Here is a 26,162-nt window from a genome sequence, read left to right as displayed (position 1 = left end):
TCAGAAAATTGCCAGGCACAGGTGGGCTCACACCTATCTGTAATCATAGCTATTTAGGAGGCTGAGAGCAGAGGATAGCAGTTCAAAGCCAACCCAGGAAGGAAGTTCTGAGATACTCTTATCTCCAGTGAACCACCAGAAAACCAGAAGTAAAGCTGTGTCTCAAAGTGGTAGCCTTGAGCAAAAGAGCTTAGGGAAAACACCTGGGCCCAGAGTTCAAGCCCCATGACCAACCAAAAACAGAAAGAAAAAATATATAAAATATTGGAAAGAACAGAACAACTGGATCTCTCCACTGCTGGTGAGAATGAGAAAAAAAATACTTTAGAGGAAAAACTCAGCAGGCTTTTTACATATATATATGGTGAATGTTATGACCAAATTCACCCATCATTCGTTTCTTCATTCATCGGGCCCTTCTCATTAACCCGCTGTCCTTCCACACAAAATGAGTATCAGCTTCCTGGTATTCCTTCTGTTTACCTGTCTCTTCATTGTGTCTTTACACATGCACCATAAAAAAAAAAATCCACCCCAAGTATACCATACCGTAATCAGTTTGACCCAGTATACATGCATGTAGCCACGTATGTGTTTTCATATACATTCATATTTTTAAATCTAACTTCTACAAGTGAGAGAAACATGCCGTCTCTGAGCCTGAATTATTTTACTCAACATAATTGTCTCTAGGTTCATCTATTTTCCTGCAAACAAAGGACATATGGGCTATTTGCCCTAACATGGCTCTGGTAAATGGTGTGGCAATGAACATGAGTGTGTAGGCATCTTTATTGTTTTCTGACTTGTAATCTTTTCTATGGAGTTCCTTACCAGACACTACTCTGTGACTTACAAGATCAACACTTATAGCAGGGGAGCCATTAAAAAGATCCCCTTATCTTCAGAGACTATTCCCTCCCCACTTGAGTCACTAGCTTCTAACAAAAGGCTACAGCAGTATTGACAAGTCATTGCCTCTAAGATTAGCAAGAGATTGTCACTTTCGTCCTGCTAACAGGCTCTCCCTAGGGCCTTCTCTCCTGGCATTATGCCTTCATAAATCAAATTGACCTCTTACGGAAGTGCATTTGACCAAGAACTGAGGTTGGCCTCCAGCCAGCTGCCAGAGAGGCCTTTAGGTCAATAGCGTTCAAGGAACTCAATCCTGCTAACAATTGTGTAAGCTTAGAAGTAGATCTTTCTCCATTTAACTTTCAGATAAGACCCCATGCGCAGGGGACATATCAAAGCTATGTCAGAAACTCTCCAGCAGAATACCCACTTGGGAACACTCAGGTTTCTGATCCACAGAAGAGTAGGGTAATAAATGCACATTATCTTAAGCCACTGACTCTTGTTTTAGCATTATAGATGACTCACATAAATTCATAGGTATTTTCTTTTTTTAAGAATTAGGATTATTGTATTTGTTCTTTCTTTTTTTTTAATTGTAATGTTTAGAGGGGTTACAGTTATATTCGTCAGGTAGTAGGTGCATTACTTCTCACACATTGATACCCCGTCTCATGTTTTTGTCCTCATTTCCCTCCCCCTGTATTTTCTGATGGGAAAACAAAACCCCAAAGCATTAAATCCACAACAAATGATCTGTACCAGAATTTCCACAACACAATTATCTGTGAGAGCCAAAAATTGGAATGTTGATCTAAAAGAGAACAGATAAACAAATTATACTATATTCATGCAATGGAATGCTATTCCGTTATGCTAACAACATGTTAATTATCTTAAGTGTTTTGATTGCTAAAAGTGTGCACAAAATTTGGTTTATAATCAGGCAACAACATTGCTATAGGCAAATGACATAAAACTGTAAGAGCAGACCTCATGTCCCCAGAAGAGCTGAGCTGTCCAGTTTTGTCTCCAGTTTTTGAACCACCTCTTGTGTGTATGCAACCAGGGCACCAAAGGCTAGTTTAGAACAGGAATCTCTTATAGTGAGATGGCTAGGTAGGCAAATTACAATGGCAACTCTGACTCATACTGTCGATTCAATATGCTCCAGATTCCAAAATTGGGTACAAACTATAAATCTGCTTAGTATTACTACACAAGGCAGGCAGACTCACATTTCCTGCTTCATAACCACACACACACACACATACACACAGTTGTAAAATGTTTATCCCCCAATTATTACATGCATACATTAGCTTTAGCCAAAGGTTAATATCATACTCATACTCTATAATGATAAGCATAGGGTTAATTCTTCTGCAATTAATGCATGCTATGCGTGAACAATTGAAAAGAACGAACTATAGATCATAGAGATAGATGATAGAGAAAAAGGATAGATAGGTAGATTATATGATTGAGATAGAGACAGCCAGACAGATGATAGATAAATGATATATACATATATCAATAATAGAGATGATAGATAGATGGATGTGGACAGAAGAATGGATAGATAGATAGATAGATAGATAGGTAGGTAGATAGAGATACATAGCTAGGTAGATGGATGGATAGATAGATCTCAAAATCATTATGTGAGCAAAAGAAGTCAAACTCAAGAACGTGAATTATACGGCTCCATTCATAGAAAATTCTGGAACAGGCAAAAACTAAACCATGGTGATAGAAAAATGACCCATGCTGATGAATGAGTGACAAGCCTTCTAGTAAATGAATACTCATTTTTTAATTGTTGCTTCAATATAGCTTAGTTTATCCTAACTAATCTACTCTTAATCTCTGAATCCCCAAAACTGAAAAACTCACATTTTTTTTCTGAAGCAATATTTCTCCATAAATAAATGCTAAATAAAGATAATCCAGGGGTTGGAGATAGGGCTCCATTGACAGAGTGCTAGCCAATGAGCAGAAATAACAGGTACAGTTTGAAACTGAGTCTAGCACAGGGCAGGAAGGAAGGAAGGAAGGAAGGAAGGAAGGAAGGAAGGAAGGAAGGAAGGAAGGAAGGAAGGAAGGAAGAAAATCAAACTTCTTTAAGAAGAGAAAGAGACATCAGAATTTATTTATTGTCAGGCATGAGCTCTTACAACTCTGTGTATATGTAGGAGTAAGAGATAGACACATAGACAGGCGTATGAAGGGTGGGAAAAGTCACACAAAGAGATAGCAAGATGGTGGGGGGAAGGAGAGGGGGACAAAAACATGAGAAGGGGTGTCAATGTGAGAGAAGTAATGTACCTACTACCTGATGAATGTAACTGTAACCCCTCTATATATTACCCTGACAAGAAAAAGCAACGACAGAGCCACGTGTCATCTGGGCCAGTGGTAGAGTGCTTGCCTAACATGAACGAAGGCCCAATGCTACATACATAGAAAAGGCTGGAAGAGTGCTGTGGCTCAAGAGGTAGAGCACTAGCCTTGAGAAAGCCCAAGGACAGTGCCCAGGCCCTGAGTTCAAACCGCAAGACTGGCCAAAAAATAAAATGTGTTCTTCACCTTACTATGAGAGATACCTCACAGGAAACCAAACTTGTTGCCATGTCGATCTTGAACTTCCAATCTCCCAAAGTGAAAAAATAATGTTCTGTTATTCAAGCCAACCTACGTGTGGTCTTTTACTATAGCAGTGTAGGACAGTAATATAACCGGCTGATATCACCCTCAAATTTCTTCAATAAGCAGGATTGTTTTGTTTTGCTGTTGCCTTGTTTGGTTGGTTGGTTTTGTTTATTTATTTGTTTTCCTGTGGTTTGAACTTAGCATCTTGTACTTGGGCTTGGTTTGCTTTCTCCTCTGGTGCTCTACCACCTGACCCATGTCTCCAGTCTAGGTTTTTGCTGGTAATTTTGCAGATGGTATTTGGTGGGCTTTTCTGCCTGGCCTGGTTTCAAACAGAGATTTCTCTAGATCTCAGCCTCATGAATGACTAGAATTACAGATGTGAGCCTATAACTGGGAGCATCCAACCAACACTTGTAATTTAATCTATATTGTTTACATTTTAAGTGGCTATTTTTTCTTTTAGGAACAGGCCTATTGTGTGCCTCTGATGTGCTGCACAACACTTGGGCTTGGGGTGAATAAGGCGAAAATTACCAGGTAAAGAATTGGGCAAGACAAAAGCTAGGCGATAATTAGCAAATGACATCAGGTACCAATAAATCCTGTGCAGAAAAATGAGGCAGCCTGAAGAGACAGAAGCTAATGTTCACACTGAATGGCTCATTCTATCATTATAATACCAACAAAAAAAAGTCATTAGCAGAGCCTTGAATAAAGCAAAGGAGACAGCCAAGGGAAAGCAAAATATTCCCAGAGGGAAAAACAAGACAAAGGTTTGTCAAATTAAAGGATTAGCAACTAGCATAAAAGATGTCCCTCAGTTGATGAGTGGATCAACAGGTTGTGGTATTTGTACACAATGGAATTCTACGCTGCTGTCAGAAAGAATGACTTCGCTCCATTTGTTAGGAAATGGAAAGACTTAGAAAAAATCATATTAACTGAAGTAAGCCAGACTCAAAGGAACTTAGGCTCAATGGTTTCCCTCATTCTCTACTAGCAGAGATTTGAAATAGAGCAAAAGGCCATATATAAGGCCATATAATGTGAAGCTAATTGAAAGGACCTCCAGGATATAGAAACAAAAGCCCTATAATGAGTGATTGTTGTCCTTAATGAACTATGTTATCTCTCATCTCTTTTGCTGTCCATTTGTTATCTCATATTGTTACAGTATCTCACTTTGTTATCTGATATATTGGATATATTTGTATTTGGTTATTTGAAATTGGATAGGGAAGGGGGGAAAACAAGGTGAGGGGTGGGGGTGGGGGGAGGGAAATGGGGACCAAGACATGAGAAAGGGTATCAATGTATGTGAATTAATGCACCTTCTATCTGGTGAATATAATGTAACCCTTCTATTAATTACAATAACAATATATGAAAAAATAAATAGGGTGAGTGAGGGAAAGGAAATGAAAAAAATGGGGAGGGGTGAGGGAAGGGAGAGGAGGAAGAGGAAGGGAGAGGAAGAAAAGAAGGGTGGAAGAGGAGAGAGGGAGAGGAAGAGGAGGAAGAGGAGGAGATATGTTAGCTGCGCTGGGCCATTAGAAGTTAGAAAGAGGGTGAGGAGATGAATTAGGCTGAATAAATTACAGGTGAAATAAGGGTTATTTATTACAGGTTAAAAACAAAGCACAGAAGTAGAGGCATAAGCCATTATTCTTTCTGGCCAGATAGTCACAGAAACGGAAATAGAATAGTTAAATCCTTTAGAGACAAGTTCTTTCAGAGAATTTCAGTAAGTTTTTATTAGTCTCTCCCAGTCACCTTCTCTTCCTTTTAAAGGACTCTGATTTCAGGACAGACTCTTTCCCTCACAGACAAATGGACATCAAGATACCTGGGTGCCAGTGACTCATGCCAATCTTTACCATTCAGTAAGCCAATATCTGAGGATCGTGATTCAAAGCCAGCCTAGCCAGGAAAATTCATGAGACTCTTAACCTCCAACAAACTACCAAAAGAAAAGAAAAAAGAAAAAAAGAGAAGTGGTGCTGTGGCTCTAATGGTAAAGCAAAATGAAGCTCACAGACAGCACTCAGGTCCTGAATTCAAGCTCCAGGACTGGCATAAACCCTCCCCCCCCAAAAAAAAAAACAATCACTATGGGCAATCTATACTTTCTCCCCAGCTGCAGGGCCTAGAAAACCAAACAGAGGCAGAAAAATTGTGAGCAAAAGATACTTAAAGTCTTCCTCACTGTCCTTAGTGCAACCCTATAGGTGACAATCAATGAAAGGAAATTATAGATGAAATACAAAAATCTTCGATTCGTGTGTCTTGCAGGAAATATACCACATTTGCTGTGCAATTTGCTATAATTGACTAAGAAATCACACGGCTGGGGCTTTGGCTTACCCAAGGAGATGGAAATGACTTTCTAGTCCACACAGAGATGTGCTTGTTTTTCTTTTCTTTTCTTACTTTTATTTTTGAATGTCTCTCCCCAGGATAACCTGAACATTTACTTCTACTGAGCACATTACTGCTTCAAGTTGTCTTCCTTAACATTCTTCCCGAGACTGGAAACAACTGGAAATCATGCCTACCATATAGAAGCCATCTGTATCCTCCTTCTGGTCTCCAGCCAAGACTTCTTGCTACTTTCTCTGTTTCGATATGTCCCCTTTGCCCAAATCTCACTGCCAACAGCCAAAAATGGAACATCATGTGACCCCAAATTCTTGAAATATTATTCTCATGGTTTCCCTTTATGCACCACTGTCAACCTAAACTGTATCTTTGCTTTTATTCATTTCTTTTTTCTTTTTTTGTTGGTTGTGGGGCCCAAGCAGTATCCCTGAGCTCTTCTGCTCAAGACTAGTGCTTTACCACTTTGAACCACAATGCCACTTCCAGTTTTCTAGTGGTTCATTGAAGATAAGAATCTCACAGACTTTCCTGCCTGGGCTGGCTTTGAACCATGATCCTTAGATCTTAGCCTCCTGAGTAGCTACGATTATAGGCCTGAGCCACGGCACCCAGCTACATTTGCATTTGATGTATCCCTATGCACTCAACCAAACTCCACAGTGCAAAGCCACTTCCTGTATTTATCTAGTGTTTCTTGATGAGCTAAATTAAATAAGCAGATGTGCAATTTTCATTACGCTTAAATTGCTTCATCATTTATCAATCACATTGCAACATATTGCCTTTCTATCAAGAGTTAATTTTTTTTTTAAAGTAGGAGAGGCAGGAACGTGGCCTAGTGGTGCTTGCCTAGCATGCATGAAAACCTAGGTTCGATTCCTAAATACCACCTACATATAAAAGGACAGAAGAGGTGCTATGGCCCAAGTGGTAGAGTTTTAGCCTTGAGAAAGCTCAAGGACAGTACCCAGGCCCTGAGGTCAAGCCCCAGGACCAGAAGGACAAAAATGAAGAGGAGGAGGAGGAGGAGAAGGAGGAACAGGAGGAGGAACAGGAGGAGGAGGAGGAACAGGAGGAGGAGGAGAAGAAAGAGAGAGAGAGAGAGAGAGAGAGAGAGAGAGAGAGAGAGAGAGAGAGAGAGAGAGAGAGAGAGAGAGAGAGAGAGAGAGAGAGAGCAAGCTAGCTAGCTGAAAGGAGGGGGGAAAAGAAAAAAAACTCTTGTCAAAGGAAAATGCCTTGCTCTGAAAAGTCATTCTTAAGAAATGAAACAAAGATTTTCCTACACAAGTCAAACATAAACAATGTATCTCAATTGGGACCTGGTGGCTACACCTGTCATCCTAGCTACTCAGGAGGCTGAGATCTGAGGATCTCAGTTCAAAGCCAGCCTGGACACTAAAGTCCATGAGACTCTTAGCTCCAATTAATCACTAGAAAATGGGAAATGGCGCTGTGGCTCAACATGGTAGAGTGTTAACCTTGAGCTGAAGAGCTTAGGGACAGAGTCCAGGCCCAGAGTTCAAACCCCATGACCAATAACAACAACAAAAAGTATTTCCATTGTATCAGTTCAACATAATATGCTAAAGGAAGTTCTTGAGTCATTAATACCTTTTAAAAAATATTAAAAAGAAAACATGAAAGTCTGAAAATTACTGATGAGACTGGTTGTACAATCTCAGAGTTATCTAATTTCTTAACATGGTATGTAAGCAATTAATATTTTAGTAGAAAAACCAAAAACTAAATGAAATAATAACTACATCAATATTTCAAGTGAAAGGAAATAAAGACGAAAATAAAACGAGGCACCAAATATCCAGCCTGTGGGATGACTGGAAAGCAGCTGGAGAGAGTTTTTATGAATACATCTTTTTCTTGTTCTTTTGTTCATTGTTTATTTCTGTTACTATCATTTTAAAATAAACTGATATGATCCAAAGATTTTTAATAAGCTTTTGGGTAGCCACAAAGCCAAAACCTACAATAGACCAACCAAAAATAGAAAGTAGGAATCAAAGTACACTGTGAGACTAATTCACTGAACTATCGAAGATGAGCATAAAGAAAGGAAGAAAAATAAATGATCAAGATATATTGTAATCATAAATCTTTGCTAAATGGTGAGTCCTTTGCACAACTACGTGAAGATATAATAATAACACTGAGAACACAAAAATGAAAAAAGAAAGTGAAAATTTGAATGTAAGTCATATAAGAGCCATAAATAATCATCAAAAAAAACCTTACCTGGGCTGGGAGTTTGGCCTAGTGGTTAAAGTGCTTGCCTAGCATGCACAAACACCCGGGTTCAATTCCTTGGTACCACATAAGTACAAAAAAGCCGGAAATGGTGCTGAGGCTCAAGTGCTAGAGCTCTAGCCTTGAGAAAGTCCAAGGACAGTGCTCAGGCCCTGAGCTCAAGCCCAGGACTGGCAAAAAAAAAAAAAAAAGAAAACCTTACCTAACCAAAACTACCATAAATATAAATAGTAGGATTCTCCAATCAAAAGATATAGGTGACTGAGAAACTGCCTTTTCTTTTTTTTAGTGGATTCTGGGGCTTGAACTCTGGGCCTAGGCTCTGTCCCTGAGCCCTTGAGCTCAAGGTTAGGGTTCTACCATGTTAAGCCACAGCTCCACTTCCGGTTTCCTGGTGGTTAATTGGATGTAAGAGTCTCATGGACTTTGTTGCTGAGGCTGGCTTTGAACCTTAATCCTCAGATCTCCGCCTCCTGAGTAGCTAGGATTACAGGTGTGAACCACCAGCGCCTGGCTGGGAGACTGCCTTTGAAGAAAAGTGTGTCTTGTGTTCTCTCTTCTCTCTTTCCCTTTCTCTTTTCTCTCTCTCTCTCTCTCTCTCTCTCTCTCTCTCTCTCTCTCTGTCCTCTGTCTCTCTCTCTCCTCTTCTTTGTCTCTCCCTTCTCTCTCATCTCTCTTCTCTCTCTCTATCTCATCATTCTCTCTCCTCCCTCTCTTTCTTTACTGTCTCCTCTCTCTCACCCCTTTCTCCTTTCTTTCCTCTCTCCTCTCTGTCTTCTCTTCACCTTCTCTCTCTCCCTCATATTTCTTTTTTCTCTCTCCTCTTTTCTCTCCCCTTCCTCTCCTCTCTCCCCCCTCCTCCATTCTCCTTTCCCCCTTTCTTCCTCACCCCAGTGCACCATGAGGTGAGTTGTAAGTTTCTCTGTATCATTACTTCCAATGAGCCTCATTATGGCCCAGAATCAACAGAGCTAAATGACCACGAATTAAAACCATGAGTAAAAAGTAAAGCCTTTGTGTATGAGAAACCTACTTCTAGTATTACACTTAATGGAGAAAATCTAAAGCCATTCCCTCTAAAATCAGGAACGAGACAAGGATGCCCACTCTCTCCACTACTCTTTAACATAGTACTAGAATTCCTAGCCAGTGCAATAAGGCAAGAAGCAAGCATAAAGGGGATCCAAGTAGGGAAAGAGGAAATAAAACTATCCCTCTTTGCAGATGACATGATTCTGTATTTAAAGAATCCTATAGACTCTACTCCCAAGCTCCTTGAGCTGATTCAAAGCTTTGGAAGAGTAGCAGGCTATAAAATCAACCCTCAAAAATCGACTGGCTTCCTTTATGCCAACAGTGAGAGGAACGAGGCAATAATCAGGAAAGAAACTCCTTTCACAATAGCCTCAAAGAAAATAAAGTACCTAGGAATTAGCTTAACTAAGAATGTAAAGGACCGTTTAGATGAAAACTTTAAAACCCTAAAAAAGGAAATTAAAGCAGAACTAAGGAAATGGAAAAACCTCCCATGCTCCTGGATTGGAAGAATCAACATTGTGAAAATGACAATCTTGACAAGAGCTATCTACAAATTCAATGCAATACCCATCAACATCCCAATGTCATTCTTTAAAGAAATAGAAGAGGCAATCCAAAATTTCATATGGAATAATAAAAGACCCTGTATAGCAAAAACACTTCTTAGCAGAAAGAACAGCGCTGGAGGAATTTCAATTCCAAACTTTAGACTCTATTACAGAGCTATAATTATCAAAACAGCTTGGTACTGGCACAGGAACAGGCCTGAAGACCAATGGAATAGAACTGACGACCCAGATATTAAACCACAGACCTATGGCCACCTAATCTTTGACAAGGGAGCCAAAAAAATAGAATGGAAGAAAGACAGCCTCTTCAACAAGTTGTGCTGGCAGAACTGATTAAGCACCTGCAGAAAACTAAAGCTGGATCCTTCTTTGTCACCTTGCACTAGAATTAACTCCAAATGGATCAAAGACCTGGAGGTAAAAGCTGACACACTGAAAACTCTACAGGAAGGAATAGGAGATACACTAGGCCTCCTTGGCACAGGTCGAAACTTTCTTAATAAGGACCAAGAATCACAACAAATCAGAGAAAGGCTGGATAAGTGGGACTGCATTAAACTGCAGAGCTTTTGTATGGCAAAGGACATAGCTAGTAAACTAATCAGGAAGCCTACAGAGTGGGAGAAGATCTTCACCGTCCAAACAATGGACAAAGGCCTCATATCTAAAATATATCAACAACTCAAAAAATTGAATCACTCCAAAACTAACCTCCAAAGTAACAACCATCCCATTAAAAAATGGGCCAAAGACTTAAAGAGAATCTTCTCTGAAAAAGAAACAAAAATGGCCTATAGACACATGAAGAAATGCTCAACATCTCTGGTCATAAAAGAAATGCAAATCAAAACAACTCTAAGATTCCACCTCACTCCAGCTAGAATGGCCAGGATCAGGAAAACGAATGACAACAGATGCTGGAGGGGATGTGGCCAGGAGGGATCACTACTACACTGTTGGTGGGAGTGCAAACTCGTTCAACCACTATGGAAAGCAGTGTGGCAGTGCCTCAAAAGGCTAAACATAGAACTCCCCTATGACCCAGCATTTTCACTACTTGGCATTTACCCAACCACCCAGAAACAAGGACATACTAAACCCACCAGCACAACAATGTTCATTGCAGCACTATTCACCATAGCAAAGATATGGAACCAACCTAGATGTCCCTCAGTTGATGAGTGGATCAACAAGTTGTGGTATTTGTACACAATGGAATTCTATGCTGCTGTCAGAAAGAATGACATTGCCCCATTTGTTAGGAAATGGAAAGACTTAGAAAAAATCCTATTAAGTGAAGTAAGCCAGACTCAATGGTTTCCCTCATTCGTCATAATCAGTAGAAACCTTGGGCTCTACTAGAAGAGATTTGCAATAGAGCAAAATCTCGATACATAAGGACATATAATGTGAAGCTAATTGAAAGGACCTCCAGGATAGGGAAACAAAAGCCATATAATGAATGATTGTTGTCCTTAATGTACTATGTTGTCTCTCATCCCCTTTGCTGTCCCTTGGTTATCTCATATTGGTATAGTATCTCACTTTGTTATCTGATATATTGAATTTATTTGTATTTGGATATTTGAAATTTGATAGGGAAGGGGGGAAAACCAAGACGGGTGGGGGGTGTGGGGGGGAGGGAAACGGGTACCAAGACATGTGAAAGGGTATCAAGGTATGTGAATTAATGCACCTTCTATCTGGCAAATATCATGTAACCCTTTTACTAATTACAATAAAAAATGATGCTAATGAGCTACCCAAACAAAATTAAATTGCAATGACAGGTCTCACCTTCAAAGTTATTAGAACCATACGAAGAAGTACATGAGGGAAGTTGGGAGGACTTTTTCTTCCTGGAGCAGAGTAAGCATACCTGTCTCAGCACATGTAGTGCTCTAGAAAGCATCTGCTTACTGAAATAAGAAATTCAATCAGTCATTTTACACAGCCTGGAAATAACATTAACCAGCTCTTGACTGGACTTTGGAGGAAAGTTGGCCTACCAACTTATTTTAAAAAGACGATGCCATGAACTTTAGTTGACCTGTCATTGACCAATTTAGATAGACAAACCATGGTATTGATTGACATTCATCCCAACATGCAACTCAGCCCAGAAGTTTAGTCTCAAGTTATTGTATATGTTGAGAGAGGCTAAAAGTAAATCCAATAATACACAATGAAATATAAAATTACCAGACTGCCATTGCATAAAACTTTGAGCAAAAGGGAATGAAGTTGAAAAGTGTTACAAGAAACCGAACCACTCTGACAAGTCCATTGTCTCATATGAGAGGGGAAAAAAATCCCTTGCTAGAGAATTATCTTCAGCAATGATCTAAAGTTTTTCTCTTTTAACATGTACCTTGATGAGAGGAGGGTTGGAAACAGGGACAAAAACATAAGAAGGAGTATCAATGTGTGAGAAGAAATGCACCCACCACCTGACGAATGTAACTGTAACCCCTCTATACATTACCCCAACAATAAATGTTTTTAAAATGTACCTTGATGATTAAAAATTAGATGTCCATTCTCAAATTAAGAAAATAAACCAGGATAAAAGGATATGGAAAAAAAAAGTTACTAGGAAGGGGCCGGAGTGTGGCCTAGTGGTAGAGTGCTTGTCTAGCATGCAGGAAGACACAGGTTCAATTCCTTGGCTTCTCAGAAATTAGTCCTTTTTTTGTTGCCTGGCTGTGGAGGAAAAGGATCTCCTTGAATTTGTGTCTGGATACAGAAGATTCTTCTGTACTAGAGATGTAGAATTGAGAGCAAGGAGGAGGAGGGGAAGGTGAGCTGTAGAGCCCATGTCTATTTCCCATAGTTTTATTTGCTCTCTTACCTTTCTAATAACCCTGGCTAAGTTGTCTTCTTGGACCAAAAAAGATACCTGACCACCATCTACCTTCAGCTACATGCCTTTTCTCCTCATCTTTATTAAATAGAGAAAAAAATTCACCCTCACTTTTCATATGCTCCACTGTATTTTCACAAGGTAGTTAAGTGTTGCTGTCTCCCCCCACCACTCCCCAACTGCATAACCATGATTCAGGGTTTTCTTCCCTTCCAAACGTCTGCTTGTTTCTCTCTAGGAAGTCTACTGACTGTCTACTTTTATGAAGGCAGTGCCCGCATCCCTGTTTTCAGAGCTGATTTCCATAGGTCAGGTTATTTAGGGGCTGCAGGAGCTGAGGTGAGATCAGCACTGCCACCTGGTGGTGAGAGATAAGATTCCAGCCCTTTTTTGTGTGTGTGGGTCATGGGGCTTGATCTGGCCTGGGCACTGTCCCTGAGCTCTTCAGCTCAAAGCTACCACCCTACCCTTGAGCCAAGCCTCACTTCCATTTTTCTAGATGTTAATTGGAGATAAGTGTCTCAGGTTCTTTTGTGCCCAGGCTGGCTTTGAACCTTAATCCTCAGATCTCAGCCTCCTGAGTAGCTAGGATTACAGGCATGAGCCACCGCACCTACACCAGCCTTTTCTGAGGGTGAGGGAGAGGAGTGTGAGGAAAAAGTAGTCTTTTCTGTCAAACTGAAATGCTTTTGTATTGTATATTGATATTTTTTGGTATTATTTGCTTTTTTAAAATATATTTTTATTCTAATTAATAGAAGGGTTACATGATATTTGCCAGATAAATGGTGCATTAATGCCCACACATTGAAACCCTTTCACATGTCATGGTCCCCATTTCCCTTCCCCCCTCTATTATTTGCTTTTTAAAGACGTATTTCTGTACTGTGTATGACCAGCAGCCATTGAGGAATGCAAATCTTGTGCCGAAGGAGTTGAAAGAGTGAAATTGCAATTATCAGCTGTGCTGCTGTGACCCACTCGCCAAATTAGGGAGATAAATATTTATCGAAGGAATTCAAAGAATAAAACTGCAACTGCCAAGTGTGTTGCTTGTTAGAATAATCTTTATCAATGGAATTCAGTCCCCCCCACACACACATTTTTTTTTGGCCAGTCCTGGGCTTGAGCTCAGGGCCTGAACCTGTTTTTGGACTTTCTCAAGGCTAGAGCTCTACCACTTGAGCCACAGCACCACGTCTAGCTTTTTTCTACGTATGTGGTACCGAGGAATTGAACCCTGGTCTTTGTGCATGCTAGGCAAGCACTCTATCACTAGGCCAAACTCACGTGCCCCCCCTTTTTTTTCTGTGGGTCACGTGGCTTGAACTGTGCCTGGGAACTGTCCCTGAGCTCTTTTCAGCTCAAGGCTACCACCTTCCCCCTGGGTCTGGGTCGGAGGTGTCCCTGAGCTCTTCAGCTCAAGGCTACCATCCTACCCTTGAGCCAAGCACCACTTGTTTTCTAGAGGTTAGGTGGAAATAAGAGTCTCAGCTCCTTTTGTGCCTGGGGTGGCTTTGAACCTTGATCCTCAGATCTCAGCCTCCAGAGTAGCTAGGATTACAGGTGTCAGCCATGTGCCCCAGACCTCCCCCTTTTAAATGGGAGCTTTCTGCTGACTTCATCAACCTCTCTCACTGTATCTGCCAGCCACTCTGTTCCCAGTTCTGCTTTCAGCCAGCTGTGATGAAAAAAAAATTGTAAACCTTTTAAAAAAACAATCTAACGTTGGTAATCAGTTATATTTAGAATGTGAGCCTAACTCCTTGACAAGGGACAGTTTGGACTGGGATAAAAACCTACTAAACTGCTCTGCCCAGTGTGCCTGCTTAGCTCTGGGTAGAGTGAGGCATTGCACCCTTTTGAGCAAAAGTAAATTGCTTCACAAAATTTGTATCTCTTGTGTGTCTATTCATTCCTGACACTGGAGATTTGTGCTTTTTTTGTTGTTGTTTTTGCCAGTCCTGGGGCTTGAACTCCCGGGTTTGGGCACTGTACTTGGACTTTCTCAAGGCTAGCACTCTACCATTTGAGACACAGCACCACCTCCTTGGCTTTGTATGTGGTACTAAGGAATCAAACTTTGTGCGTGCTAGGCAAGCACTCTAGCACTAGACCATGCTCCCCTCCTGCCCAGAGTTTCTAACAGGAGGGAGGAAAGGCCAGGAGCTGAGGCAATCTTGCACATCTGTTCACTTTTGAGCACTAAGTGGCAAGCATGAGAGGGCCAGGGCCCAGGCTCAGAAACAGTCTTTCCTGTCCAGTCTTGTTTCTGTATTCAGGAAAATCTTTCCTAATGTTGGACCAAAGTCAACTCTAGTAATCAAAGAAATCCAGCTGCATTTAGATCTTTCAGGAAATACTAGCTTTTTAAAATAAAAATTAATATGTCAGTTAATTATCAAAAAAAATGACTAGGAAGCAACTCAGAGTGTCACAGTGGACACACTAATCAGATCAGGGTGATAGGAAGAAGGGTAAAAGAAAGCATCCCCAATAAACTTAAAACCAGACTCTGCAGTTCAAGTGTAACTTGAAAAAGGAGCCAGACTTCTTGGACAGAGAAACAAAAACTCCAGTAGAACCTGTTAACCAGTGAATATTGTTTACCTACGAGATAGATCACAGGCAAAAACCCAACAAGAATCTCACAAAACACTGGACCACAGCACTCCTCTCTTAACCACAATGACCCAACATTTGTTGCCCTGGCTACAGAACTCCACTGCCTAGTGAGGAGCAGACAAACAGGGTATTCACAGAGAAACAAAGGGACCAAGGACAGAACACAGGAGTTTGCCAGGTCTACAGAGGCAGAGCAGAAGGTTTTTATACAGACTTTAAAAATGAAGCTATAACTGATAGAGGAGCTATGTATTAGAAGGCAGGAAAGACAATGTATCTGAAGGAAACCACAGGCACTCATATCAAGGTTAGTGAAAATAACACATGGAATGGTTTTTGGTCACACTAGGCCAGCTGGCTACTTGTTGATATCTTCTCTTGGGAAGAAACTATCAAAATCAGGAATCCAGAGCTAAGAATCATGAATCTGACTCTCCTAGTGTAAGAATTGTAGGCGGCGGGTCCTTCTTTCTCTCTGCCTTTGCCCTGCAATACTGAACCTCAGCTACTGCTGAGGAAAGACTTCACAGAGTTACTGGAGCATTTACCCAGCATCCACCGCAGGCCAGGCCGCATGTGAGGCCTGCCCCAGCCACAGGTTGTGGTCATGAAGATGCTGCTGGAAAGTACAGGATGCTTTTGTTTTATTATTACTATTATTATTATTATCATCATCATCATCATCATCATTATCTTTAAGTAGTTGTACAAAGTAGTTGCCATTGAACAAAAACATTTATGAAAAGACTATAGCTGAAAAAATGTCACCCCTGGATAAAATCAAGCCAGTGATTCCAAAGTCACAAAGCTCAAGGTTGATTTTTTGTGTGTTCACACAGTCAACGAACTGTCAAATCTGGACTGAGGAATTGCTTATCAATAATTCATTTTTATAGAAGGTTGAAGCCATTATTTTCAAAATTATGAGTCTTATCTGTCGCTTTCATCAACAACTTCCACAGATCTCAAGCCAGGAAATTCAATATCATTTCCTGGGTTGTCCTATTTAATTGTAATTCACAGACAATATAAGACACATTTGGGTTTTGGTTTTAAATGGAAATGGAACTCTACTAAATACAGTAATCTGTGGATCAACAGAAGTCAATCAAATGGGAACTATTCAAATTCTACTTTGTTGTAAAGCTAAAGGCATTGACGCCAGAAATACCTCCTATTAGAAATTCCCCTATATGAAGTGTTTCTCCTCTACATATGATCTGAATTATTATTATTATTACTCTTTTGCCAGTCCTGGGACTTGAACTCAGGGGAGCCTGGATGCTATCCCTGAGTTTTAGGCACAAGGTTGGCATTCTATTATAGTGTTAATTTATGCATATATATATACATATATATATATATATATATATTACAGCTGGGAGTTTGAGGTTTAGGCTCAAGGTTGACATTCTATTATTTGAGCCATTTCCAGCTTTTTTGTGGGTTAGAGATAATAGTGTTATGGACTTTCATTCCCAGGCTGGATTTCAATGGTTATTCTCTGATCTCAGCCTTATGAGTAGCCAGGATTACAGGCATGAGCCACTGGCACCCAACTTGAATTCTTTCTTTGATTAAAAAAAAATATAGATATATATATATTGCAGCTGGGAGTTTGACGTAGTGGTAGAGTGCTTGCCTAGCATGGACAAAGACTAATGTTTGATTCCTCAGTATCACATACATAGAAAAAAGCCAGAAGTGGTGCTATGGCTCAAGTGGTAGAGCGTTATCCTTGAGAAAACCCAAGGACAGTGCTCAGGCCCTGAGTTCAAGGCCCAGAACTGGGAAAAAATACATTACAGCCCTGAGTTCAAAGCCCAGAACTGGAAAAAATACTTTACAACTATGTTGAAAGCAAAATATACACCTTATGGATGGGAATGGGAAGGAAAAACTGTAAGAGACAGGGTGACTCTGTCCAGGAAGAAATGTACTCTTTACCTGGCTTATATAGCTGGATACCACCTTTACAATAACAATTTACTTTTTAACAAAGGTAAATATACCTTTATTTAAAAGGTATATTGTAATTAAAAGGTCACCTTTTTGGTTGATCTGACTATTCAACTGGAGATGAGAGGCAAGAATTTGAACAGCTTTTAAGAAGCATGAAAATTAGTAAACACACTTTTAAATCTCACACTTTTAAATCTCATGAAGCATAACCAGGTAATTCAATGCAGAACATTTGCAAGGATACAAAAATGCTGGCAGATAATGTGATCAATATGCCTATTCAGAAGGCTAGGCAATATGACTCAATCTTTTGGATCCATCTGGTGGTATACTTACATGAATCACATAATGTACCGGGCAGTTTATTTTCAAAATCCGTTGGCACAATTATGCCTTTTTAGAAAGTAGAGGGGGGAGGGTCAGTTCTAACCAGCTGATGAACAGAAAAAGACAATTTCAGCTGGGCACTGGTGGCTCAAGCCTAATCTAGCTATCCAGGAGGCTGAGATCTGAGTATCACCATTCAAAGCTAGCCTGGACAAGAAAGCCCTTGAGTCTCTTATCTCCAATTAACCACCAAAAATCCAGAAATAGAGCTGTGGGAGAGGGCTAGCTTTGAGCAAAAAGCTTAGGGATAGCTCCCAAGATCCTAAATTTGAACTACACACACACACGACAATTACATACTCGAATCCATATACACACATATATTGTATACATAGTAGATAATAGGTAGATATTGCAACTGTATTTTGAACATATTCTCTAACCATGTACAGAAAATCTCGGGCAACATGAAGGAAAATATGGTTTTTTAAAAAACTCACCTCTAATGTAAAATGTAAACATAAATGATTATATAAAATCATGTTATTCCAAAGTTTTATCAAAGCAAGATGATAAAGGATGAAAAGTATACTTGTTCATGCCACTACTTATTTTATAAAGATCAAACAATTAAACAAAGTAGAGAAATGTTTCATTTTTTGTAATTCGAGTTATAGTTATCACAATTTGAAGTCAAATTCAGATTGTACACATTAATTCTTTATCTCAAGAGCAAAATTTTTCATTTAATGAGAAATAAAAGTATAAATATACCTATCAAGCCTAGGAAAAGCAAGTACAAAATGTGTCCCTTAAAGTCTGCTTCATTATCTTTAACCTAATTTGATTTCCTTTTTTTTGTAGGGCTAAGAAGAACAAGGTGAAGCCTATAATCAGAATAAGCAAGAAGTGTGAGTCTCTTTTAGAAATACAAATAGTATCTGTCAGTGCCCTCACCCACCCAGCCACCCAGGGGTATCCCTCGATGCTCCCAAGAAACCCGACGGTGGAAGGGGAAGAGCACAGGACATTTTTAACCACAACACTTGCAAACCTGCAAGCCACCTGCCTTCCAAATCATAGAGAGTGCGTGCATCTATGTCATTCTCAATACTCAGGGCAGCCCTTTTACATCACCCACCTATCACCTAAAGATAAGTTACACAGAATGCATTCCCAATGATGAGGAGTTAGGAAATCATTCCTTCACTAGTCTGTATGAAATTGATATTAATTATCATCATTCAATTATAATGAACACTGCAGTGAAGTAAACTCTAGTCGTCGTTGTAGATACTTACCAATAGTTGCTTAATTTCATCCCCCACCATCCTCTCCAAATGGGTACAAGAGTAGAATTTCATTATGCTGTGAAAGAGAAATGTAAATCAAATAAACACACACATGAAGAAAATGAAACTGTCCTTAGAAATTTTGTTTCAAGGAAGTACTCATCTCTCTTTTTTTGGAATTTTAAAAATATTTTATTTGAAAATTTTATGCAAATTGAATATTATCTTTTCACTTGGCAATCTTCTTATAATTATATAATATAAAGAAACATGATGATTACTTTCACCACAGCCCATATAAAGTGTATCCCTAAGCCCCTCAGAATTTACCCCAGTGTGCCACGTGAAGATGATCATCTTCTGTAGGTGACTCCCAGCACATCTGAGAACCCCTGTGCATAGCCAAGTGTCAAATAGGAATTATCAAGAATATTTGTAAAGCATTTAATGAGGTATGAAAATACTTTTATCCAAAAATAGAATCATAAAAACTTACACAACATGAATTGTTATGAAAAGTAAGTTTTACCAAGTCTTTTAAGTTAAAGGAACTGGAGCCATGGCTTAGTGGTAGAACATCTGCCTGGGAAGTATGAGGCCTCCAGTTCGAACCTCAGATCTCACACACACACACACACACACACACACACACACACACACTCACTCACTCTCATACACTCAGTCACACATACACACCCACACAAGTTAAATATGCAACTGAAGAACATCTAAACAAATTTGATTAAATTTCAATCTGGGGCCATAATTATACTTCTAAATCATTCATTTGAGTAACTATTAGAAATTCAAAGCCTAGTGATTACTTCATATACTATCTGAATTATTTCCTTCAAATCAATTGGAATTGGTCAATTTCTCCTCTTGGCTTAGCATTTTCCTCCTAAATATCTTCTGAGTAGGAGCAACGCTATCATTTTCCATTGTATCCTCTAAGAGTCTGCCACATGAGTTCTCCCCAGAGCCCCCAAGCCACGCATGCACTTGTCCTAGGAAACCCTAGAAGGTCCCGTCCCTGACCAGGCCACTCGAGTGACACAATACCTCGAAACTCATGTGCAAGAATCATGGAAAGACATGATGAAGCACCAGGACAACTGCCATGACTAATTCCTCATAATATCTCTGATTACATTAATACCTGGTAATGCATAATCTGCAGTATAAAGGTGACACAGATTCACAATGATAATGTCTAGCAGCAATAATAATGTCTTTGGGGGTAGGAAGGGCAGGAAGATAAAAGAAACATGTACTTCCTGCCAAAGTAATCAATGCCCAAAGTAAGAAACAAAACATATTAGATTTACATTCAAAAGCATGTGAAACTTTCTCAAGTAACTATAACTAAGATTGCTTGGAATAGAAGAGATTGTCTTTAAATAGTGGTAGCAATAATAATCGCTGCCATTGTTATGAATCCCTACCACTGAACTGTATTATAGTAAGAGATGTCACAGACATCATTTCTGATGTCTGAAAACCTGGGTAAATAATTTATAGAAAATATAACCCCATAAGAATGTCTTTATATTCAAAGGTTTAAAATTTTTCCATCCCAGCCTAGCTAGCAGCTTTTAAGACATCAAAACTACTGAATATCTATCTCCTCTACCATCTTTGGTTATTCTTCTTTCTTCCAATTCCAAACATACAAATGAATTTAGGACATTCATACGAGATACATTGTCTCTGATCTCTGTAAATATTTTTAAAAGTTCAGCAATATACAGGAACTCTTAACTGCTAATAATATTTCAAGTTTTACAAACCAAACATTTAGGAAAGGCATTAAAGGCATCAGGTTTACTTTATACTCAAACAGGAGATATTACAGGTGAGGCGGGCGCCTCACCTGGTAGCCGAGCGGGCTTGGGCGCTCGCGGATCTCGGGGTGCAGGTGTCGGCGGGTCTGGGTCACCATGATACATTTCATCTTGCTGTTCAGTCGACAAGGGAAATTACGGCTACAGAAGTGGTACACCACTCTCCCTGACAAAGAGAGGAAAAAAATAACCCGGGAAATTGTTCAGATTATTCTCTCTCGAGGTCATCGAACAAGCAGTTTCATTGACTGGAAGGAGCTCAAACTTGTTTATAAAAGGTCTGCGAGCTGGGTATCATCTTTAATTTTGAAAAGGCATATTTTATCCTTGATGAGTTTATAATAGGTGGAGAAATTCAGGAAACATCCAAGAAAATAGCTGTCAAAGCCATTGAAGAGTCTGACGTGTTACAGGAGGAGAGAGAGAGAAAGAGGAGAGAGAGGGAAGACAGTGTAGAGGATGCAATTCCTAGTGTCTCCACTAGGGACAGCAGCTGGTTGAGAAGAGAAGCTCAAATGACAATGGAAGAATCCATGAACAAACCTACAGTTTAACCGACAACCTACAGTTTAACCGACTTGAAGACTCCCAGTGCTGCAAGTGCTGAATTTTAAATCCTCATTGTTTTGTATCCAGTGCAGAGCCATGCCACAAGTAACTTAAAGAAACGGATTCTTAGTTAACTAGCAAATGTTCACGTTGGCTAATATAGTATATTTGAAATGTCTATGTCTATAGTATACTGTATATGATGACTTAATTTGCTTCCTTCTGAAACATATTCCTTGAAGGAAGATGTATATCTTCCTTGCGCTGATATACACTTTCATAAAATTTAAGTAATGACAACTTATTTTTCACAGAATTTCCTAACAATCAATGTCAAATGTCAAATGGAAGGCTGGATTTATTGGTCTAAAAGCATTCTGCTCTAGAAAACTAAAAGTGGACCAAAGTAAAAAAAAATTTCTCCCGTGATGCCAAAATGCCGTGTTGATATATTGACCAGTTTTCTGAAAAACAGGGTATTTGACAACACAACAGTATTTATTTTATTTTTCACATACATTTAAAGTAAGTAAACCTAGTGTCTACTCTCAAAATAGTCAAAGAATTATCATCCTAAAAGAACCCAGAACTTTATTGCAAATATCTTGTCTGAAATTCTCTAATTATTATACATTTGGAAGTGAGTACATAGCATTTTCAAGGCAATTATACACACTAAATGGTATATAAAAATTAAGATTAAATAAACCTAACCCTACCTGTTGTTACTGTATGCATTTATTTGAAATAGGAAAGAAAGGGGGAAAAACAGGATGACTTGGAGGGGGTTGGGGAGCAAAAGAGGGAGAAAAGTATGAGGAGGTATCAAAATTCAAAAAGTAATATACCCACTACCTGCCGGGCGTAACTGTAACCCCTCAATACATTACCCTACCCTAACCATTTTTTTTAAGTCTACCCCTAAGGCAAAGTAAAGCCCCACCAAAGTTCTAAATCCAATCACCAAACACTTAGTTCTTAATCCAAGTATCTTATATACATTACACACATTCTTTAAAGAAAACTTCCACCTAAAATAAAGCCCAGATACACAAAAGCACACATAAGAGGTATTCGGCTTAATGCATTACACAAAGGCCAACTCCACTGCACCACAACTAGGTTAAAAAACAAACGGTGGAAAAACAAAAAACACCCTGCCACTTCAGAAACAAGATAGCAATCACAGCCTTCTCCTTCCTAACCTATCTTTTAATGAAATAAGTTTCCTGCAGATTTTTTTTCTTAATGTAGTCTTGCCACCCAAGTTTGCATTCCAAGACAGCAAATATTTAACTTATAAAGGCATAATTTCATTGAAATTGTATCTCTTAACAGACAGATGTATATTCCTAGACAGCAAATCTTAACAATGCTTTTCAAAATGTTTTACTAGGCTTCTTTTTTTTTGCCAGTCCTGGGCTTGAGCTCAAGGCCTGAGCACTGTCCTTGGACTTCCTCAAGGCTAGAGCTCTACCCCTTGAGCCTCAGCACCACTTCCGGCTTTTTTCTATGTATGTGGTACCAAGGAATTGAACCTGGGTCTTCATGCGTGCTAGGTAAGCACTTTAACCACTAGGCCAAACTCCCGGCCCCGGCTTCTTTCTTAACTGGACTAATAAGGGAAGACCACGGAACTGATTGACTAGATTAAGACCTAAATATATTTGTGTGGGTTTTTTTTTTTTTGCTAGGGCTTGAATTCAGGGCAAGGTCTCACTTGGCTTTTTCACTCAAGACTAGTGTTCTACCTTTTGAACCATACCTCCACTTCTTGCTTTTACTGGTTAACTGGAGTTAAGAGTCTGCTCAGAATTTCCTGCCTTGGCTGGCTTTGAACTCTGATCCTCAGGTCTCATCCTTCTGACTAGCTAGGACCAAAGGCTTACACCACCAGTGCCCAACGTAAGAGCTAATTATATTTTTAAGGAAAAAAATGACTCATATAAAAAGTATGTATAACTTAAGATCCACGAAAATGAACTATGAATAAACAAGTTGGATTGGTAATAAGTTTCTTATTCAGTCACTGCTTTTCTTTTAGTATATTTATTCTTTTACTACTACATATAATAAGATACAAATTCATTTATATAAACACTGATTTTTTTTTCAGTTTCAGGATTCCTGAACTAGACATTTTCCCCCAACAATGTATTAATATTATATATACTCTAACCATAAGACAAATTCCACCTATCCCAGGAAGACAGATAAAAGCTGTAAATTCACTTTCGGGCAAACAGAAAGGAGTCCATTTTGTGGTTTATGAAGGCAGCAAAACTAACTGGAAAATTAAAGCTATTATAACATTACGGTAGTTATAACTAAGTACATATTTTAGGAGCCCTTTCATCTTTTATCCTGGAAACATGTATATGAACAGTCTTGTGTTTAAGATTGCGACCAAAACCAATTGGTTGGGGTTTAATTTTATTCTAAATTTAGGACCCTCTGTGTCCTCAACAAGCATATCAATTTTTCACTGAGGTTCAGCTAGTGTCTAAAAATTCTGATAAAACTAAATGTTGATATGGCAGGGTTCGCACATAATTTTTTTTTAAAAACTTGGCCTTGGTGAAATGTAACTTTGTCTCAAAGTATAATGTAGGAATATATGTGAAGAACAGAAGAACCCTGGCTTCTAGTTCAAGACATTCCTTTATTATCTATTCCAATCAAAATGGTTCCTGTCTGCTGTGTGCCAAGGCACTGTGTTGGTTGATATCCTAGATTTAATACGTATTTTCTCGCAAATGCAGTCACGTGCCCACATTGAGCAGTATTTTCCTAAGTGTGTAATTTAACTCTTAGGAAGTGAATGGTATAAACACTTGGAGCACCACCATGCACGTCTATATGACCACGGCATACATTCTTGAAATTACCTATGACAACCTCCCCATCGGCAGACGAACTAAACGGCATGCATGTGCTAGCTTCAGTGCTACCAGAAGACTTTTCACTGAGCAGCTTACAAGGTGACCAGACTGCACGTCATTCCACGACTGGTTCCATGAATTTTGAGACAATAACCCAGGCTGAACTGCCGCATCCACTCCACTCACAACACACACACTAAAGCAATCCCTCCACACCAGACACGATTTTCCAGGAGCTCCTTACAACACCTCTGCCCAATAAAGCAAAAGCTGGAAGCGATTACCAAGAAGAAAACACACGCACACACACTTTTAACACAAAATTTCCTGGAGCCCATGTGGACCGACACCGAACGCAAGGGGAGGTGGCAGAGCGGCCCGGTGCCGCTGGAGTGGACGCGGAAGGGTGGATCTCCCCACCCCCAGGAAAAACAAAGGAACACTTGACACAGGTGGCGGTTTTCTATCAAACCCGGGCCAGGAGCCCAGGTCCTCCCAGCCCGGCTCAGCGGCCCCCTGAGCCCGGCGACTCGCGGACCTCCGTCCACTCTCCAGGGCAGAAAGGAGCCGCTCCCCGCGAGCCCTGATCGGGCTCGGGGATCCGAATGAAGGCTCACCGCCCCCCACTCACACCACACATTGCCCACCCAACCTCCCTCCCCCACCCACACGCACACTTCGTCGGGGCGGGGTGGGCACACGGAGGACGCGGCATGGACCGGGAAGCCCGGGGTGGGGCGGGACCGCGGCCATGGCGAGCTGGGAGCGCGGGCAGAAGACACGCGCCCGCCGGGCCGGGGAGGGGAGAAGTCTCTCCCCAACTTCCCGACTCCGGGCCGGTGGAGAGCGGGGATCGCGGAGTTGCCTTCCAGGAGCAGGGCGCCCGGGCCAGCGCCTCCGGGAGCGGGGTCGGCCGTCCCTGCCCGCGGGGCCGCGCCAGGGTCCTTACCTGCCGTCTGGCCGCGCTCGCTCGGGTCGCTGTGGCCGCGGCTCCGGCCCGGACGGAGAGGGGGCAGCGGGCGGAGCAGACGCCCGCCGAGGCCCTCCCGCTCTCCCTCCTCCACCCGGACCGCCTCCTAGGCGTGGGGGCGCGAGGCGTGGGGCGCGGGGCGGCAGACTGCAGGGAGGACTGCGGAGCCGGCCCCGGACGCCTGACTTCAGGAGGAGGGAATTCCCGGGCTCCCCCACCCCGGGACTCCCAGACCACGCCCCTTCCCCGGGCCACGCCCCTTGCGCCCTCCGCAGGGGCGGGGCGGGGCAGGGACGGGGCGGGGTCTGCGGCTACCTGCGCGGGGAGCCGGCTCACCGGGACTCCTGCGGTGCCGCAAGCCTCCAGCGCCTTCCGGCCTTGGCCCCCTGGGCTTCCAGCTCTTCCTTGGGCCTCCCGCTCCGCGGGGCGTCGACTGCGAGGCGGTGTCACTGAGGGGGCGTGGGAGCGGGTGTGGTGGGGGAGGCGCCTCTCGGCCCGCGGAGCCCGGGCGCGCCCGCGAAGGCCCCGCTGACCGGGCCTCCATGGCGATGGAGCGGGCCGCGCGGACTCCGCCGCCCCTCCGCAATCGAGGGCTCGTGTGTGGAGCACAGGGTCTCTTGGGCCGCGCCGGGGTCCTTACCTGCCCTCTGGCCGCGCTCGCAGGGGTCGCTGTGGCCGCGGCTCCGGTCCGGACGGAGAGGGGGCAGCGGGCGGAGCAGACGCCCGCCGAAGCCCTCCCGCTCTCCCTCCTCCACCCGGACCACCTCCTAGGCGTGGGGCGCGAGGCGTGGGGCGCGGGGCGGCAGGCTGCAGCGACGACTGCGGAGCCGGCCCGGGATGCCTGACTTCAGGAGGAGGGAATTCCGGGGCTCCCCCACCCCGCGACTCCCAGACCACGCCCCTTCCCGGGCCACGCCCCTTGCGTCCTCCGCAGGGACGGGGCGGGGTCTGCGGCTTCCTGCGCCAGACGTCTGCTCACCAGGACTCCTGCGGTGCCGCCTGCCTCCAGCGCCTTCAGGCCTCGGCCCCCTCGCGCTTCCAGCTCTTCCTTCCGCCTCCTGCTCCGCTGAGCGCGGGCCTCGACTGCGAG

The 26,162-nt window shown here is 41.8% G+C and overlaps 1 protein-coding gene across 7 annotated transcripts in view; it reads right to left on the bottom strand.

The window, feature by feature from the left end:
- Positions 1 to 25,845, bottom strand: part of LOC150049971 (uncharacterized) — a 47,779-nt gene extending 21,934 nt beyond the window's left edge. For 3 of the 7 annotated variants that reach the window (XM_090353507.1, XM_090353505.1, XM_090353508.1), the window contains exons 1-3: positions 25,409 to 25,690; positions 20,701 to 20,837; positions 18,837 to 18,903 (exon numbers count right to left, since the gene is read on the bottom strand). In XM_090353507.1, coding sequence (XP_090209633.1) covers positions 18,853 to 18,903; positions 20,701 to 20,837; positions 25,409 to 25,616 — 396 coding nt within the window. In that variant the 5' untranslated portion in view covers positions 25,617 to 25,690 and the 3' untranslated portion in view covers positions 18,837 to 18,852. Of the gene's footprint in view, positions 1 to 1,210; positions 1,670 to 6,038; positions 6,159 to 11,555; positions 11,678 to 18,836; positions 18,904 to 20,700; positions 20,838 to 25,408; positions 25,691 to 25,712 lie in introns of those variants that run through there. The other 4 variants (XR_016538847.1, XR_016538849.1, XR_016538848.1 and 1 more) reach the window with 4 other exon arrangements.
- Positions 25,846 to 26,162: the final 317 nt, after the last annotated feature.

The sequence above is a fragment of the Megascapheus bottae genome, chromosome 19, assembly GCF_031878675.1.
Source record: "Megascapheus bottae isolate mThoBot1 chromosome 19, mThoBot2.hap1, whole genome shotgun sequence".
Classification (NCBI taxonomy): Eukaryota; Metazoa; Chordata; class Mammalia; order Rodentia; family Geomyidae; genus Megascapheus; species Megascapheus bottae.
This window is presented reverse-complemented; position numbering and strand designations above follow the sequence as displayed.